The sequence below is a fragment of the Geospiza fortis genome, unplaced genomic scaffold (assembly GCF_000277835.1).
Source record: "Geospiza fortis unplaced genomic scaffold, GeoFor_1.0 scaffold1532, whole genome shotgun sequence".
In the NCBI taxonomy this organism is placed as follows: domain Eukaryota; kingdom Metazoa; phylum Chordata; class Aves; order Passeriformes; family Thraupidae; genus Geospiza; species Geospiza fortis.
The window spans coordinates 91,060-111,026 of record NW_005054627.1 but is presented as its reverse complement, the minus strand read 5'-3'; the positions used below and the strand labels follow the sequence as shown (position 1 = coordinate 111,026).

Genomic DNA, 19,967 nt, shown 5'->3' with positions numbered 1-19,967 from the left:
AAAATCCTGGAGAATTCCCAGCATCTCCACTGTGTTGAGGTCATTACTCAAGCACCTTCTTTCCTCTCTCCCTCACGTCACATTTATCTGTGCACGGCTATATAAATTTATCTATCTCTAGGTATGAATTTACCATCCACAGTTGCAGTGGCAAGAATTGACAACGAGGTGCACTAAAGATGATTCTTTCCATTAGACAATATTGCCTGCCCCACATTCCTCTCCCATACCTCGAAATGCACTGCACAATAAAAACCCAATCTTAGCAGCTCTGCTTTAACTCTGACTCAAATCACTTGAGAACGGTGGGGTTTTTTACCCCAGCCACAGGAGGTTCAAGCTGAGGAACCATGCCCTTGTCAAATGAACTGTTGGCCATGTTTCTTTACCTTTTCCGTGCCTTCCTCCTTGAGGCTGATGATGTCCAGGTCAAAGTCCTTCCTGAGCCCGTCGGTTTTGTTGAAGGTGATGCGCCCGGTCAGGCCCTCCCACCGTGCCTGGGGACACAAACACACCCTGCCTGTGGCACCCAGCAGGAGCCACTCTGAACCCAGAACAAGAGCTGTTAATAATGACTGTAGTTTAAATACATCACAGCGTCGAATCACTTCCAAATTTGGGGGCTTTTAAGCATATGTGGCTTTGCTACTCTGACAAAACCCCCTTTTTTGTGGTTTAGTTTCTTTCTGATATGCTTTGCATTTTGCAGCCAGGCACAAGTCTGTGAGAGTTTACCTAGATTGATTTACATGTGTGTGGTACTGATAAAAAAATGCAGACTGACCAAAGAGAAAGGGAGAATTGCACGTGCCCAAAGCCAGGGCAGTTGTGCACTGCACAGGAATTCACTACAGTTTCAGTCTCCTGTATCTTGTGAGCCTCCCACCAAGCCTGTTTGCCTTGAAATGAGATCTCCCTCCCTCCCTCCCACTCCATTTTGTCCCCAGAGCTGATGCTTATCCATAAAACAAAGTGATGGGTTTAAAAGTGCAGACAATCTTGATAATCTATTTTTGGGAGGCCCCCCATTAGATTAAATTTGTCAGAGATACAAGGAGAGCTGACGATAAATGATGGCATTGTTCCTTCGTGTGTGTCAGCCATATAATTTTAAATTACAAGCTTTTCCACCACACATCGTTCCTTGCCTCATTTAATTTATTGGAGACAGAGGACAGAAGTAAAGCTGCATTAAAAATCACACTTACAGACTGGTGTCCCCCCTCCCTGCTTCATCTGAATTCCAGCCCTGAATCTGCAGGATTTAATCTTGCATGCTGGGGAGTTCTCACCACATGCCTCAGGCAAATCTGGTGCATGTGGAATTTGTGGAAAAAAAATGCACTTTGATACACACTTAAGTAACATAAGAATGGAAAAGCATTGGTGCAACAAATTTGCAGTGAGATTTTCCATCTTAATGACCTGGGAGTATACATAAGTCTCTGCTGTAAACAGTGAAACATTTGCAGGGTTATTTATTACTTATTTATTATAATGACATAATCAAGATAGCATAGGGATGAATATGGACACGTATGGATGAATTTCAATCTCTAACATCCCTTTTTCCAGCCTGTCTTTTTATTCCTCTGATGTGCCCCCATCTCTTTTTCATGAAGTTGGAACATTTTATAAAATCTGCTCTTTAGAGATCAGTTTCTCAGGAGTTTCAGGGAGTGTTTCTCAGAAACGTTAAATGATGATGGGATTTTTAAATCCTAATGGTGAGGAACACGCTTCAGATACCATCTGAATTCTGAATTTAATTTCTGAATTTTATTTTATTGCTTCTAAACCAAAACAGAGAAAGCATCATATGCAGAGTTCTTGCTAATTAACCAACTGAAATGAAGCAGAACTTCCTGAAAAGCCAGGAGCTGCATCTGTGTGTATCACAGGGATGGCATTTCATGCTTTCACACACAGGATTTATAGCCATTTTTATGCTTCTGGTGACACATTGAGTGTTACAGGACATAATAAAAGCTGAATTGGAGCCTGATCAGGTAACTGATCAAAGAGCATCACTGTCAGCAGCTGCTCAGACCCTTTCTTACCAAGCCTCAGGAAGGGAGTGGACAGACAGGTTACAGACACAGCTTCAGCCCCCTTCAGAGCCTGGCAGGCACCTGCCACGGCCAAAATACACAAAGCAGCCTAGTGAGAGCTGTGGAACTCCCTGCTTTCACTGCTGGAAAAGATGAGCATTGTGGGGAAAGCACAAGCTGAGCTCTGGGGTTAAATATTCCAGTTACAATCCCTATCAATAGCTTGATGGGAAATGACAACATCAGGAGAACAGAGCTGACTCAGCCTCCAAGGTCAAACACTCCAGGGGAGTTTTATCAATTCCCACCCATCACAGGGTCTGTATCAATTTCCACTTCACCATCTTGGATCAATGCAGCAGCCGCCATTCCAGCCAGAGCCAATCAACAGTTCAATCCCAGAACTGATCGGTTCAGCTGCTTCCAGACTTTTCAGAGACTCATGGAATATCCTGAGGGGGAAGGGACCCCCAAGGATCACCCAGCCCAGCCCTGCCCTGCACAGACACCAAACAATCCCACTCTGTGCATCTCTGGGAGCAGTGTCCAAACTGACTCGAGAAATTCCCCAATCAGACCAGAGTCAATTATTTATTTTGTAGTACAGACCTGTATTTTTTATTCTCTCTCTCTCTTTTTCCCTTCTCTTGCTGTTTAAGTGTAACTTGAAAATTTGGAAACTTTTCCCTAAAGGCAAGCAATCTGGGTTTTTCCCTGGCTTTAATGGGAGTTTGGTCAGCAATCAGTCACTGGACTGTTCCTTGTGGGAGGAGTACACTCAGAAGCTGGAGTGAAGTCTAGTTGGAGATAAGAATATTCTCCTGCCTGCTCTGTTTTGTCCTGGGGTTATTTTGACCCATGGTATATATATTTAATTCTTGGGGTTATATTCTGTTTATTTATCATCAGAAGATCATAGTCAAAACAAACATCAGTTATTGATTTAATGCACATTGCTAATTAACCACAGGGGTGAAAGAACCAATATTCCCAAATTTCTGATGAGGGCTTTGATGGTACCTGAATGAAAAATTCAAAAACCTAGGAACACCTAAACCTACAATGCTCAGAACACCTCAGGTCTCTCTTATGTAACAAAACCTCCCAAGTCCATAAATAACAATACCACTATAATAATAAATAATAAATCAATAAATAATAACCAAAATGCTACTGACCAAGGCCAGTTTAATTTTCCTTTGGTTTTCTTTCCTTTGGGAAGAGAAAGCCCCTGCTTTATTGGAATTGCAGAGAGAGCTGCCAGATTGGAGTGACAGTGATATTGCTTCTCCTTGGAGTGGAAATCGTGTGTGATGAGCCACACATCAACTTGTCAGCCCTCACAATTAATCCTCTTATTACCAGAGAGCCCCCAGGATTATGGAATTCAGTGAGTTAGGGTATGGCCTGGCCATTATCCTGCTCCAAATCTGGCATAACTGATGGAATAAAGAGAATTTCAGCACAGGGCTTTATCTGTGGAGATAAACTGAGAATTATGATGCTCCACAGCCTCTTTACTTGGAAGAGGTCCAGGAAAAGTCCTGGCCTTTCCCTGAGCAGCACTGGAGTGGAAATGCAGTGAGAGGCAGAAAGGGGCATTTTCCACGGCTGGAGGGATGGGATTATAGTGGACTGTGAGCATGGAAAATTGTGCATTGTGTTTGAGCAAGCCTGGATATATTAAATATGTCCTGAAAAAATGGTCTGTGTAGCAAATATCAAAACATCCTCCACATATTCAGATAAGCCACTTTATAATGGTTCTAGCTTGCTTTTTATAAAAAAATCTACTGCCCAGGAAATATTTAATGAGCTGAAAACAGAATGGAAGAAAAGATATGCAATCTTTTTGTCAAACAGCTTGTTTTGATTTTGGATATCACAGCGCCAGTACCTTGGCAGATAATTTTTTATCAATTTTCATCAATTCAATATGTATTTATTCCCAGCATGCAATCCTGCAATTACTTTGCAATCTGGGCGTAGATAATTCCATAAATAAGTGTTTTTCCACTTGAAATTTGATTTCAGAGTAAGAATGCCTATTGACATTGCCCTCAGCCTCATTGTCTTGGCGGGAAGCTGAGCTTTATTTCCTAATAAAGCACCCTGGGATGCAGGTCAGGCAGTTGTTTTGTTTGCTCTCCTAATTAAGAGTTTTCAGGTCAAAGCAGCAGCCACTAATAGACTCATAGCAGAAATGCACTTCATGGACTAGAAGTAAAGTTTATGAGAAGTGGAACAAAGAAAAAAGATTGTTTTAGTGAGAGTGAATCAAGGGTTACTACTATTAAATTATCTGGTGAGAGAGGCCCTACCAAAGTAAACAGCTGTTTCAATTTGATGTAACTGAGTGTTGTAGCAGCAGAGCCCAGAGAAGAAATCCAGCCAGCACCCCCAGACCCTGTCACTGGCTCAGTGCCAAAATGCAATAAAAAAGATGCAGCAGAGGAGATTTTACTTCATGGTTTGGAGCAAAATGTTGTCATCTTTTCCCAGTCATTGCCAAAGATTTCAGTGCTGCCCCACAGCCCCTGTCTCAGCGAGCAGGGAGATTTCCTGGCTCTTCTGGCATCAGGCTCTTGTACTGCTCTCTCCTTCTTATCTGTTCCACTCTGCAGGAAAACACTCCCAGGAAAGCACTCTGACAGGCTGACTCTGGGAGTAATCAAAGACCATTAAACAACAGAAACGTTCAGTTCTCTTATGAGGTTCTTTGTGCCCCTGCGTTTGGAGCTGCTGCCAGTCAGAAACACGACAAACTCATGGATACCTCTGCAGATGGATTGCTTTCCCTTCTGTCATAATTTACGTTTCTACTTTTACTGTAATGAGAAACCTCCAGTCCCTTCTCCTTCCAGTACTGAATGCAGATGGATGGCTCTGCCTCCTGGTCTCAGTGCTTGGCATGGATCTCCTCAGAAACACAGCAGGAGCTGAAATCTCTTCAGATCTCTTTCAATCTCTGAGATCTTTCTCTGGGATTCTGCCTGAGGGCACTTACCAGTCACTCAGAATCCTACCTGCATCTCTATCCTTCTCTCTGCAGTTGTTGTTTTCATTGTGGCTGGATTTGAACAAGGGGAGCTCACACTGGTTTTGATGATAATTGAAAAACAATCATAATTTGAGGCCTTATCTTGTGCTTTAGAGGGGACATGAGCAGAACTGGATCATTCAGTTATAAACATACTTCATGTTTACTCCCATTTTTCCTTCAGAAAAGGTGGGATCATCCTTTCTGTTCCTGCTCCCCCTCTGCAGACAGACAACAACCTCCTTTCCTCTCTGAGCAGGGTAAGGGGCACTCCCTGCAAATGCCTCCAGAAGGCTCCAAGATTGGAACATCCCTCAGCTGTGAATGGCACTGGGTCACTGAGACACACAGCTTCTGACAAGGATTTACTTCTCATTAAAAACTCCTTAATGGGCTGCTGCAGAGCCTTGATCTCAGACATTTCATAGAGCTGGCCCACAAAGCAAATGAGGTGACCTCAGTTCTTTTCACCACCAAAATAAAATGCAAAAACTCACCAGGGAGCCACTGAAGCACTTGTTAACTCCAGCATCTGCAGGAATCACTGCAGGCAAATTCTCTGTCTGAAACTGGTCTATTTAGACTGGAGTACTGAATATTTGTCTTTAGATCAGTCTGTAAAATGCCTTCACAGAATGTCAGTACCACATCAAAAACCAGGACAATTAAATTCTGCCTATGTGGGCCCAGCTATCGCTCTGCCTCCTTGACTTTGTTTTCTCCATAGCTATTCACTGATTCCTGCTTATAAAGTTCCTCTATCCCTGTTGAACAAACCAGACCCTAACATGATCTGGGGTCCAAATGTATTTGCTATTTGTTTCCAACTCATGTTTTAGGCTTCACAGGAAACTCAATATGGTCTTGTTAAACCTTATGCTCTGCTTTTAACAGCCACCTTTTTTGGCTACATCAGCCAGGAAGATAAGACTCTCAGAGCATTTAAATCAGTGTTTTACTGACCACGAGAGACTCTATTTGCAAGGCCATCAGTAATTATCTCCCATATCTCACTCCATGCAAGAGAAGCTGCTTGTCCATGATAAATGAGAGCTGTGTCACTGTTCAGGCTATGAATTGATCTGCTGGGGTACACCTGCTACTCTTGGGCAAAGTATTCCAGTTTAGGCTTCAGGAACCCTTAGTTTTATACTCAGCATCCCCCAAAATAAGGACGGCATCACTGCAGGGGCATTCCCTGATACAAAGTCTTTTGTTACCTTTCAATTTCGTTATAATTATTCTTCAAACGCAGGGACTGAGATGGGGAAAAGGTAAAACATATGTGGGATGCTCCACCTAATTTCCAATTTTCATTTCCACACTTCCCTAAAGGAAAGATTTCTATTTGAAAAACAAAACAAAACCAGGACTTTTAAAAGAGTGAAGCCATTTCAACTAAAATGAGTATTTTTAGGACATCTGTGGATCAAGCTCAGTTATCTTGTAAGATAGAGCATTGCTTCAGGAAGCAATTTCCTTCTTTAGAAATACTGGCTGCCATGTTTTCTGGATATTGATCCCTGATCAAACAATCTGCACTACAATTGGAATTGCACAGCGAGGCAAGGACAGAGCTACAGGCTCACTTTTCTTTCCATTTCCAGAACAACTGTTGTGCTTACCTCACACTTTTAGAAATCATCAACAGCATCCACAACAAACATTAACTGAATAAAAAACCTGTGAGGTCTTACAGCATGGAAGGAAGGAAGGAAGGAAGGAAGGAAGGAAGGAAGGAAGTGAGGTTAGTGAGGCGGGGCCCGAGGCGCCAGGGCTTGTGGCGGTGGCACTGCAGGGAGCTGACGGTGATCTGGGCCGCTCGCTGCGAGGCCACGGCCACCATGTACACGGCGTCGTACATCAGCGCTGCCTCCGTCTGCACAAACACAGCGCTGAGTGAGTTACTGCCTGCCCCCAGTGCCCCCAGGAGCAGCCTAATCCAGTTCTCTGCCTTATTTTGGAGTGTTTTCAGCACTGGGACAGAAACCAGGCCGGGGAGCTACAGAGAGATGGAGGTCAGGGGTCCCAGGCAGGCTGGAGAGGGGTTCTAAGAAGTCCCACGTGTATGAGCCACTCTCCTCATGGCACTTGTGGGATTGCTTCCTTCCCAACAGGACAGGCTGGCCCTGCTTTCCAGGGAAGCCAATCCCACTGATCACCTGGGGCAGATCCCCCTCCAAGGGCCCGCTGCCCTCCAGGACCCTGGCTTTTGGCACAAATGTGTGCAGTGGTGTTCTAGAGAGAGTGGAAATATCCTTTGGAGGTGTGGTTTTGGGGGGATTAACTTGGACTCACACATCTAACTTCCCACTACAGCCTTGGATCCTTGAATTCTACCCCGATATATTCAGAGACCAAAATTAGTGGGTGCTCTTTGTGCATCTGTGTTTCTTTTGAGAGCGTGTTTGTGGGTTTAAAGGCACGGCCCCAAAGTGACATCACACACTCTGTCCCACTTTGTCACCTCAGAAAAGTCTCACCCTCACCTGCACTGGGCTTCAGTGCTCCCATAGCGAGGTGGGAATGGCTGTGTCTCCCTAATGATGCTGCACAAATTACCTTCCAGGTAAACCTAATGAATAATTAAACCGGGGCCTGAAGGAAAGAAGGCAGCAATTGTGCAGATGAGAAACCAGACTCCTTTATAGGAACTGCAGAGCTGATCAGTTTTCTGTTTCTTTTCCATTCAATTCCTCTGGGAAATTAACATATTTGCTTCTTTGTTTGTGCCATTTACTTGACTAAATTACAACAGCATCAGTGGTCCCAGTATTGGAGGGTTTTGCTCAAATGTATCTGAATTTAAGGACTAATCTTAAGATAGAGCAGAAGAGGAATTGGTCTTGATGTGCTTGTCAGAATCTGCCCAAAATAATGCTCCACAATGGGAGCAAATTGTGAGAACAGAAAACATTGTGAGTGATGAGTCAAGCAGGAGGAGACAATGCCAGCTGTTCTCACTGTGAAGTGTCTCACAGCAGACAGCTGTTCCAAGCACACTCAGGGTATCAAGGGCTGACCCCAAATCCCTCAAAACCGATGGAAATATCCCCATTAGTGCCAGCAGAGCTCAGTTTTACACTGGACTGGGCACTCAGGGTTGGATTTTACTGGCTCTGCCTGTGTCCCAGGGACCCTGGGAGGAGATGCTTGGTGAGAAAGCTCCTCTGTGCTCACTCTGCTCTGTCTGGCAGTGCTGACGCTTTGCCCTGAGCACACGGTGTCTGCAGCACTGCCAGGCCTGGCTGCTCAGCCCTGTCCTTGTGCCACTTGTCACTGGTCCCTGCTTCGTGTGGCAGTGGGGAGCTGTGCCGCCTCCCCTGGCTTGTCACTTCTCCCCTCACCGTGGCTCTGTTTAGGGCTGTGGGGTGCAACAGGTCACCTCATTTTCTAAAGTCAAGTACCTCACCCTGACTTGTGTGCTTTTATGTCAGGAGAAAGAGACTCAGAGCCAGTCCAGGAACTTGTTTTTCCCATTTTTGTGTGCTGCTTAAGCCACTGCAAAGAAAGCCAGAGACCTCATTAGACCAGCTGTGCCTCTGGGTGCAGTTTGGGCATCCAGCAGGATGTGAACTCAGAGCTGTCTTGCTTGTGCGCTGCTGGCTTCCCACAAGCTGCTTTCAGGGCAAACAGCAGAGCATGAACTAGGAGGGATAAATCCTGAGTTAATAACAGGATGTACAGTCCTGATCTCCGTGCACTCTGCCGCCTGTCACAGCCTTATTGCCAAATGAAATGCAGCAGTGGTGCAGCTCTCCATCAAACTGGGCAATAATGGAACCTGCTGGGAATACTGAAATGATCCCGGCAAGGAGGGAGAGGCTGCCCTCGGTGCTCTGCCAGGGCATCAAGGACACTGAGATTATGAAGATGCAAAGGAGAGCACAAGAGTCAGGGACAGCAAGGGGAGCAGAAGAGCGCTGAGAACTTTGCTTTTCCCAGTGTTGTATTTGGGGGATTTCTGTGTGGATTCCCATCAGGAATTCCCAGGGACAACTTCCTCCCTGCTTTGAGCATGGTGACACAGCCCAAAGCAGCACCAGTGTGAGCAATGCCAGGGATACCACACTTAATGCATTTCTCCTCAGGATGTTAAGACATTTCCAAATTTTCCCTGCAATCATCTGCAATAAAGTCTATATCTTATCACTTTGAGCTGCACTCAGTCCATGAGACACATTATTTCATACTGCAAAGAGCTGGCAACCCTTCACCCTGCCAAACTGAATGGAGTCATGCTGTCTCTGTAATTGTTCCTATTCTTTCCTTTCCTCCTTGGGGGAGTGCCGGGAGGAATCCTGATTCCCTGCCTTGATGATACCTCTCATCTATCTTTAAATTACCTCTCAAAAGCCAGAGCTTCTGTAGAGATGGAAATGAAGAGAAAGGGCGCTTCACCCATTTAAAAATGCTACTCCCTTCCCACACGTGTGGGATGTGCCCCTGCAGGTCACAAATCCTGCACCTGCTCGGGAAGTCCCATTTTCTGCTGCGTTTCCTGCTGCACAGTGCAGAAGGCGATGGGAGAAGTGGGGCAGCGTTTCCGTTTTCACAGGGCTGAGATGAACGATGGCACCGTGCTGAGACATCGTCCCTGTGCCACCCCTGGCAGCATTGGTGCTCACTGACTGTCACCATGCCACCCCTGGCAGCGTGGCTGCTCCCTCCCTGTCCCTGTGCCACCCCTGGCAGCATTGGTGCTCACTGACTGTCACCATGCCACCCCTGGCAGCGTGGCTGCTCCCTCCCTGTGCCCTCCAGCTCACTCACAGTCATGGTGCCATCACGGAGCCCTGAGTCAGGCCTGGGTGGTGCCTGCAGCCTCTCCATGGACCACTTGTCCACCACGGCCGACACGTGCGGGTTGTCGATGTTGAGCAGCCGAAAGCCCGTCATGTTCACCCCGCTGTACCTGTAGGGCTCCAGGTCCAGGGCAAACAGGTCCTAAAGTGCCAGCAAGAACACAAACAGAACCATTTCTGAGGAAATTGTGGGGCTTTCCCCTGTGCCTGCCCTGGCTCCCGTGTGAAACCTGACTGAGCCAAAGCTGTGTGAGTGAGGCAGGTGACATACCCCACAGCTGCTTTTGGGAGAGAAAAGATCCATTCCCCACAGCAGAGCTGCTTTGCAAGCAACCTGCACATGTGAATTTATAGCAGTGCTGCAGCTCTGACAGGCCGACATGAGGAATTAGCTGGCCAGTGTCAAGCTGCTTTCTAAGCTGAGGGGAGGAAAATTCCGAGAGACGCGGTGAGCGCTGCGCTTTGGCTGCCCAGGAATCGCAATTTCCCCTGCAGTGCCTCCCCAGGCACCCCTGCCAGCTGTGCATGGATAGGGCAGTGCATGTGGGCCCCATGTGCTCCACATGGCATTTACAGGGCAGCTGGGGTGGCTGAACCGTGCAGGACCCTCCCGAGCTGTGTTTGTGCCATCAAAGAAAACTTGTATTATAAAATTTCCCGAGTGCTTTTATCTGTTTGTGGTTCTGTGGTTTTATAAGCAAATGAAACAATCAAATAGTGATGAACCAGCAGTGCCCACAGTGCAAAGCCATCCATTCTTAATTTTGTTTCACTCTGGTCCATCTGTACTGATGGTTTCTTGTTAATCAGTGCACTGCAATTAATTTTCACTGCATTAAAATGTTGGCCAGCCCCAGAAATGGGGCCAAACAGCTTTCTTAAGAAATTGTGGGTCCTGATATTCCTAAGGAGTGTTAGCACCCATTCTCCAGGAGTTTCTTTGACTAACGGCAACAAAGATGTCCTAGAAAAAGGGGAGAATTTAGCTGTCTTTTCTGAAACAGAGGACATCCCTCTCCCCATGTTTATAGTGTTCCTTACCAGTGTTGTGAAAAAGTAGTGGTAGTATTCTGTCATCATTCCCATGGAGAGAATCTGTGGAAGAGATGGAAAGGTGAAGGTACTTTACTCTGAAAGCTCCCAGTGTGCTGCACTGCCTTTGGAAAGCAAGGGTTAAACACATCACAGGTCATGAGAGCTTGATTGCAATAAACCCCACACTTTTCTTTAGGAGCCAAAAATATCCTGTTGTATTTAAATGATGTTTTTATCACCTCTGCTCAGGAAAGAGATTAAAGATTGCAAAACTTCCAGGACAAGAAAAATTACTAGACATAACGAGATGCTGATTTTAAAAATCCTTTAGTCTGCAGTCTGAGAGTACTAAAAATGAATTTATTAGCAGACAACACAGTTGGTAGGAGAAGTGCTTAGAGGCAGGTTTTTGTATTCTGCTGCCAGGTGAGACTAGGACACTGCTGAGGGCTCAGGAGTAAAGGAGGAAAACAGAAACAAGGAAGTTTCTCTAAGTGCCTTTTGTTCCACTGGGGAATGTGACAAAACAGCTGGGATGGGAGAAACTTTGGAAGAACAGCCTCCCTGCAGCCTTCCTTCACTTGTCCAGGAGAATTCTGCCCTCTCTGGGATCTTGTGAGGAGGAGGAGGAGGAGGAAGAGGAGGAGGAATTATAAACTGGGAAAGTGCTGAGGAATTCATTGCCTTGACAGCAACACAGACCAAGGTTAACTCCTGCTCAGTCCTGATCACAGCAATGCAAGGATCTGTTACTAATACCCTTTTAGGACAGTCTTGGAGTGCCTGAAGAGCTGTTTGAAAGGCAGGGGGAAATAGAGGGATTGTCTATGGCAATTCCTCACATTAAAAAAAAAAAAGAAAGAAAGAAAGAAAAAGGAAGGCAGAAAGAAAACCCTGAACTTTCTGAGCTGCAGCAGATAATGAAACCAGCTCAGTGTTAATCGCAAACAACTGATCCGTTTCCAGCCACTAAAAGTCAAGCCAGAAGGCAACTATTTCATTGAAATGCTCCACTGGATTTACACATCAAAATTGCCTTTTTTATTTCTGATTTTATTAATCCTCTTCTATTCTGTTTCCTGGAGCTCTTTTATTACCTGTAGAATAAGCTGGAGACTGCCGCTCCTGCCCTGTTTATGCACAGATAACACTGCAGGGCTGCATCCTGGGGAACTTTGTGTGCTGTGCTTCCCAGCTGACCTGGCTGGACTCAGTCCCGCTCCCTGGAGCCACTGGATTTCTGTGGCTTTGCAAAGGAGGTGCCAAATTTATGGGATTTTTATGATGCAGATCTCCTTTGAGCTGGAACTGCACTGAAAGAGCCCAGTGGGAAGTCATTGCAGAAGTCACGCTACAGGTTTGTTCTTTAAAGCACAACCACCCCAAAACAAGGCAGAAAAAATGCCCAAACAAACAGGCAAAACCTCCAAACCATGGGACAAACAGAAACAAAGCCCCTGAGGAGAACAGCCTCAACTGGTTGTCCTCCCCTCTCTCAGTCATTAGGGATGAGAATTAGCTAAAAGCCATTTAGCACTTGACATGTGCATTAGATACTAAATAGGGGCTTTTTATTTGAGGATCAGACAGACTTTGCAACAATAATTCGTGTTTAAGGGTAATATGGCCGCCAAGCAAAATTTGCACCAAAGGACGATTTAATGCTCTGATGCAGGGAAACAGGAGATGGAATCAAATGAAAGCAAAAGCAAGAGGAGTGCTGAGAATCATGCTGGACATCCCAAGGCATCAGTAACTCCCAAGTCTTCATTCCCTGGGTGCTCCTGCCAGTGTAAATAGGAGCCTCCGGGGCTCTTCTGCTGAGTGCTTGCAGCACAGCAGACACAGGACAGCAGCTCCCAGCAGCTCCCAGGAGCAGGACAGTGAGAGCCTGCTTGGAACAAGGATGGATTCCAGGCCAGGACACCCCTGAAGCACCTGGCAAAGCTTCCCACAGGGCAGCTGACCTGAGAGAGAGAAGCAGCCCAGGAGAGAGAGGGGAAGGCAACATCTCTGTCTGTGTGCCTGCCCACAGGAAACTGGGATGAGGTTTCATTGCACATCGCTATTTAAATAACTTTGCATGTAATTATGTAAATAATTATCCACCTGATACAAATGTCCTATTTAAATAATAATAGCTTTTACTTACAGTGGAACTCAGATGAATGTAAACTAGGGAAATCAGCCTCAGATATTCTCCTTGTACATCTCCTGCCCAGCCTTCCCTGTATAACATTTGTTCTTCAGCCAGACTCAGATATGGTTGGACAATGGGAGATAAAGACACTTCCATCTCTAATTATCCCTTCCAGATCAGGAGCCTGGGCCTTGTCCTTTGCAGCTGTGCACTTTCAGCTGTGGGTCACGAACCATGAAGTGAATCCAAGAAAATATCAGTGGTCAAATTATATATGGCAAGCTGACAGAGACTGGATAAAAATACTCTCTCTTATGTCTGAAAATCTCTTTTGGGTGCCCTGTTCTTGGCTTGAATCACATCCCAGCTCTAACTTGCATTTGTTCATCTTGTAAAAAACTCCCTGCCTCATTTAGATCCATTGTCAGTCTGCCTTCGAGGCGGGCTGGAACTGCAATGATGGGCAAGTGCATTAGTGGGAACTGCACCAAGTCCTGTGCTTGCTTTCACTCTGCATTTCCCTCACTCAGGCTGTTATTTTATTTCATGACCATTAAATGCACTTCATTTTCCAATTAATTACCCCTCTGTTTTCTAAGGCCAGTCCATCCCTGCTTCTCACCCACAGAGGGGGGATGTGCCACTGGTGTTTCTCTCATGGGAGTGGGAACAGAGCTAATCCAGCCTTTTCTTAGCAGCGAGTGGGCTCCAGCCTACCTGCCAGGTTCCTGGAAGGAGCGGAGTCAGGAGCTGAAGTTTTCTATTCCCACATCTATTACTGTACCAGGAGTGTACTCCATGGTGACACCTGGTTTTTCTGCCTTCTGGAGGAACTGAATTAATGATTCTTTTCGTTGTCTGTCACATCGTCTTTACAGGATGCTCTGTGAGGGCCTTAAACCTGATTAAATATACAGTACACTTCCTCAAATGTATTTTGGGGGTGTGAAGAAAGGAGTAGGTAATTTAAGGTTAGCAGGGATGTACTTTCTGAGAGGTGACTTTGCCTAGCAGTAAAATCTGTGTTCAGATTACTGTTCCTGGTGTGTTAGCACAAACTGAGGGTTAAGCACAACAACTCAACCTCTTCAGCCAAGTTCCTCACACAAAAGGCAATATCAGACTGAATAGTGTGCAGCGTAAATTGCAGTCTTTGTGCAGAAAACAGATTGCAATTTGTAAGAGCCACATTTAATTTACTCAGAGAGTGCTTGTCTAATGCAGACAGAGCACCAACCAAATATTCCCGGTGAATGCCGTAACCAGCAAAGGACAGGCCTCGAGGGGCTGGGCAGGAGCTGAGGGAATCCAGGCTCTCTGAGCTTGTCAGAGAGCAAGGGAACAGCTTGTTCAGCTGAGGGCAGGCTCTGTACTTGGGCCGAATCAGGTTATTGATCCACCTGTTCCTGTTGTGCACACAACAAGCGTGCCTTGATGGGGTTTTAGTGGAAGCCATAAATAGGCAGAAATTAGAGCAGGAATCTGTCTTTTGTGGTGTTTTGTGAAGCAGAGGCCGGAGGAGGCTAGTGAAGAGGTCCCTGGTGCACACACTGCCATCAGAGCTCCAGCAGAGTTCTGCGCTGATCCTTCTGCTCCCAGAGGAGCCTTTGGGCACCTCCCTCCCTGGGAAATAAGCAGTGTCCCCTCCCTGCCCCATGGGCTTCTAAACACCTACTGCCTTACCTAAATACAGTGAACAGACAAGAAGGAGCTGCTTTGGGGACAGCTTCAGGTGACCCTGAGTCCTGCTCCTGTTAGAAATCTTATCTAATTTAACAACACCACCTGTTTTTCCTGTGACGACTGTGAGTCAAAAATATTCTCTACTGACATCACAGAGTTTCCCTGGAATGATTTCTCCAGTGTTTGATATCTTGCTTCCATCCAGGGTACAATGACAGAGGGGTTTGTGAGTGCAGGGATGGGGAGATGGGCAGGGCTCCTCCTGTACCCCGCCATCAGAGGAGTGCCACAGGAATTCAGAGCCCTGCACACCTCCACACCTCACTGCTGCCTTGGCAGGGAGGAACTCAGCCCCTGAGTTATTGCTGCCAGCATCTACACTCAGCCACAGAGCTAGCTCACAGAAAAGCCATCTCCCCTTTCTTTCTAGCCTATATTTATGTTGTTCCCTCTCCCACAGCGCTGACCCACAGGTGTACCTCTCTCGGTTTTCCTGTTTTCTCCCACACTGCCGTTCCCCCTCCTTCCCCCAGTCCTTCAGGCACTGGAGAGCATTATCTGTACCTGCATCCTGTCACTTGTCTGGCTGATCCATATCCCACACAAACTTTTCTGCTGCTTTGCCCTGCTTTAATGCATCTTTCAGCACTCCCTCCTCTTCTTTTGACACCCAGGTTTTGCTTTTTGGGGTTTTTTTCCATATTCAGCCTGGCATATTGGAAGCTTTGTGCCTCCTGTAGGGTGCCAGACATCTGCACCTTCATCTTGCTGGTCCTTCAAAATCTGTGTTGTCAGCTTAACTCTTCCCCCACAAATCTCCTTTTGGGGATGCTTTTGGGCAGCCCTGCAGGGAGCAGAGTGGGGGGACAGCCCGCTCCCCCTGCCCAAACAGTGCTGACACAGTGCCCTCCCCGCCCCTGTACCTCAAATCAGTCACACCGAGGAAATCCTAACATTTACTGCAGGACAGCGCTCCTGGAGCAGGAAATCTCACCCTACAGGCTCACAGGAATTGTGTGCTGCAGCTGATCTGGGATTCTGCAAGCCCCAAGTTTCTCCAGCCTGAAGAGGAACATTCCAGGCTCCACACACAAATGCAGTAACTTGCCTTACCAACTTGGGCACAAAAAGCTGCTCTGCAGAACTCCAGTATTTCAGTAAAATGCTCTGGGATGGGAACAGAAGGGGACTTTTATAGGCATTTAGTCAGTGGAAGCTCTCTGGTGCTCTTTGGCATCAGGGTATCCCATCAGATTGCCTGGCAGGAGAAATAACTCGTCCCTCAACCTAGGGGTGCAGCAAGAAGGGAACTGCCCTCAAAATGTATGGAGCTGTTTCCTGCAGGTCAGCAAACTGTGCCTTAGACTTTGATTGTTGAGGAATGTACAGCAAGTGGCAGCAGTAAATGGTAATTCCCACCCCTCCCTGTGTGCCCTGGGAACGTCCCCCCAAATCTCACACTCGGGCTGGGCCAGCCCTCACACAACAACCTCTCCCATCGGTTTAAAGGATAGATCTTCCTTCTGATTCTGCCTCTATTTTTGATGGGAAAGAAATAAAAACTGCTGATTAAAGCAGGACAAGCTGAAACACATGGAGTGATGTCCCTAGCCAGGCAGGGCCTGGCATGTCAGAAAGAAAAGCTGTTTGCTCCTGGGGGTACACGTGGGGCTCTCTAGGGGTGTCAGTGCACCTTTTGTTGTGACTTCTGTCCCTGCATCCACAAGCCCCTGGGCCCCCGGCGAGCGCCTTTGGTTTTGGTGGAGGTGGGATCAGAGGGGCCGGCAGATTTTGGGGAGCTCTGCCTCCCCGTGCCCGGTACCTGCTTGAGGATTTCTGCCGCTGTCTCGTGCGAGCAGTCGAATATCACATAGAACTCCTTGCCCTTCTTCATTTCCTTCAGCAGAGGCCGGGCGTCCTTGTTCCCAGAGGGCAGCTGGCGGATTTTGATTTTGATGTTGTATCTGGAAGGGGCTTTGATGAGCTCCTGCAGGCGAATTAGACCTGAGAAATGACAGGCAATGGCACAATCACCATCCCGTGCCACGAGGGTTTATTGTCAGTTACACAGGGTCTCTCACACTCCACGCTTCCTAAGGAGAGTTGCTAGTTCCATATTTGCCAGCTTCCTAGCTAATATTATTAAAGCTTTTCATTCCCATGTTTATACTTGGCTTCTAAATATTTTGGAAGGTGTTTTCAACTGGTTGACTAGAGGATATGTTTGCATTGATGTGATACAATATAAACACACTGTAGTATGTTTAAATTGAGACATGAAAAGCAAATAAGGCTTCTTCCTGTGCAGCTCATTATTGTTCCAATTCCAAACAGCAATAAGATAAAATTGAGGAAACCTCCTCCTAACTTTCCTGCCCGGTGTCACTCAGCAGCTGTGAGTTCTTACAGAACCTTTTGGGATGCAGTGCTACACTCTCAAACACGGGTGATTTCTCAGACTCGGTGTTCAGCTGGCACAGCTTTACATGCCTCAGCTGAAGCCAGGAGAGCTCAGCCAGAGCCTTGTCCAAGTGTTTAAACACACTGCAGCTCAACTGGCTAACTCAGCACTCCTGTGTAATTTGCACTGCCTCCAAAACCGAGGGAAGATAGTTAAGAGCTCTTTGAGGTGTGTGATTACAGTCTCACATTATCCACGAATGCAATTCACCCACAAAAAATTCCTGATCTCCTGCTGAGGGGAAGGAAAAGGCTGCCTTAAAAATATGCATAGAGAGAGAGAGAGAACACAGCCAAGGAGCACTTCTTGGACAAAAATCAAACAAATTATTAAAATGAAGGAGCTCTTGCCTCTCCTGCTGGGAGTGGGGATAATATTTGTGTGGGGTGTGAGTGCCCCTGGTTGAGTGGCACATCTAAGGCAAGACAAAGCTCCCTCTTCCCTCTGAGCTTCGAGGGCTGCTGGCTTTCACTCAAGCGCTGGCAATGCCTGGGAAAAAGCTGCTCTGCCCCCGCCTGCAGGGCCAAGCCTGCTCCTCTCAGGTTCTCTAGTACCAACAATCAATAGAGAAAATGTACCATGATGAGCATTCAGCTGGAAATGCTGCAGGCACCCGGAGCGGGGCCTGGCCAGGAGCCAGCTGAGGAACAGAAACCACTGGAGCTGATTCTGAGGGAATGGGCTTCCAGCACTCCCTGACAAAGGGGCTGGGTGGGGTCACCTGGCTGGGAAGGTGCAGCCTGGGACGGCAACTCCAGGAGGGAAAATGAGATTGGGAGGAGTCTGGCATTCAGGGAAGCCTTCGTCTCATCCTCACCTCACACTGAGAACTGGTGTTTGTCTTCCCAGCAACAAAAAGTACTCCAGTGGTGAAAAGCAAAAACACTAAAGGATTTGCTGACCCACTTCCCTCTCCTTTTCAGGAGAAGAAATTACTGTGTGCCTTAAAATATCTCCTTTGGTCCCATCAGACTGGGACCTTGCACGTCCCAACGCTTCCTGCTGCCACATGAAGTGAGATGGAGCCCAGGTGTGGTGCCCTGGAGAAGCCAAAGCAGCAGTGCAAAGAACTGCAGCTATTTTTCTGGAGCATATGGCAAAAGCCTGACCCCCTGAGCCCATCCAGTGCCACCCCTGCCCTGGGCAGAGACACCTCCTGTGTGCTCTGAGCCCCATCCAACCTGGCCAAGGTGTTTTTATTTCTTGTGGCGAGATGATGTCAAACATTAGGGATGAGAAACAAAAGAGCTGGAGTTAACTGGCATCACTCTAACCCCAAATCCAAGGACTATTTATACTGATCAAAGTTGACATGTTTACTTTCCTGACTCTGAGTTAATAAGATGATTGATGATTAATTTACTTTGTAAATACCTCTGCAAATGAAATCTCTTTAATATCAGGGTTTTTTGTGGCTGGGCAGGTACACAGCACTTGGTGTTTTGGAATGGCAATTTGGTTATGGGTTGGGCAGGAAAAGACCTCTCCTTGTTTCTATTCTGTCTAGAAGGTTTGTCTAGGAGCTACTGGAGAATGTCCAGTGGGGTCCACAGAGAGAATGAGGGGTCTGGAGCATCTCTCTTGTGAGGAGATGCTGTGGGAGCTGGGCCTGGTCAGCGTGGGGAAGGGAAGGCTGAGAGGGGATCCATCAACCCACACAAATACCCCATCAATCCACACAAATGTCCCACCAACCCACACAAATGTCCCCAAGGCTGTCCCAGGACGGTGCCACACTCTGCTCAGTGGTGCCAGTGACAGCATGAGGAGCAGTGGCCATGAACTGAAACACAACGAGTTCCACCTCAGCCTGAGGAAGAATTTCTGTCCATGGAGGGGGCAGAGCCCTGAACAGCTGCCCAGGGAGGGCCTGGAGTTACCATCTCTGGGGACATCCCAAACCTACCTGGAGAGTTCTCTGTCACCTGCTGCAGGTGACCCTGACTTGGCAGGGGGATTGGACTGGGTGATCTCCAGATTTTGGGATTCTGGGATCAGTTTGAAACTGTGTTATGAATTCCACAACCAGAAAGCAAAATGGAATTGACTATTCAAACCCCAGGGGCTCCTTCCCATGGTCACGTGAAGTGAGCAGCTTTCCAAAAGCCATTGCAACAGCAGGATGGGGTTTTTTCCCCTGGGAGCCAGGAAAGCTGCAGAGGGCATGGCAGAGTGAGCTGCCCCAGGCCTGGTGGAGTCAGGCAGGAGCAGCCAGTAGCACTCACCCGTGCTGTCCTCATAGACCACGGTGACGATTTTCCAGTTGAAGTAGAGCACGAGGTCCAGGACGGCCCTGCTGATGGCGGCATAGTCGGGGTACAGGTTGATGTAGAAGGCGTCCCTGTTGTCCACGGTGGGGTGCTTCCAGCGGGTCTGGATGTGGGGCACCTCCAGGGCGTTGCAGATGGACTGCACGGCGCTGACCGAGGAGCTGTGCGCCGGCCCGAAGAGCGCCGCCACGCCCAGCGCCAGCTGGTCACAGGCTGCAGCAAACCAGGGCACTCTCAGTGCGTGACAGCACGGGCCTGGGGGTGCTCACTGGGGGCTGTTATCCTCCATCCATCCATCCATCCATCTGTCATCCATCCATCCATCCATCTGTCATCCATCCGTCATCCATCTATCATCCATCTATCATCCATCCATCCATCCATCCATCCATCCATCCATCCATCCATCCATCCGTCTGTCTGTCTGTCTGTCATCCATCTATCATCCATCATCCATCCATCCATCCATCCATCCCTCCACC

The 19,967-nt window shown here is 47.3% G+C and overlaps 1 protein-coding gene across 1 annotated transcript in view; it reads right to left on the bottom strand.

Annotated features, from left to right (window-relative positions):
- GRIK1 (glutamate ionotropic receptor kainate type subunit 1) overlaps nucleotides 1-19,967 on the bottom strand; it is a 51,895-nt gene that overhangs the window by 28,817 nt on the left and 3,111 nt on the right. Inside the window, exons 2-7 of the mRNA XM_031064782.1 lie at nucleotides 19,441-19,698; nucleotides 16,577-16,758; nucleotides 10,938-10,991; nucleotides 9,865-10,038; nucleotides 6,850-6,970; nucleotides 390-520 (exon numbers count right to left, since the gene is read on the bottom strand). Of these exons, the coding sequence (XP_030920642.1) occupies nucleotides 390-520; nucleotides 6,850-6,970; nucleotides 9,865-10,038; nucleotides 10,938-10,991; nucleotides 16,577-16,758; nucleotides 19,441-19,698 (920 nt within the window). The remainder of the gene's footprint in view (nucleotides 1-389; nucleotides 521-6,849; nucleotides 6,971-9,864; nucleotides 10,039-10,937; nucleotides 10,992-16,576; nucleotides 16,759-19,440; nucleotides 19,699-19,967) is intronic.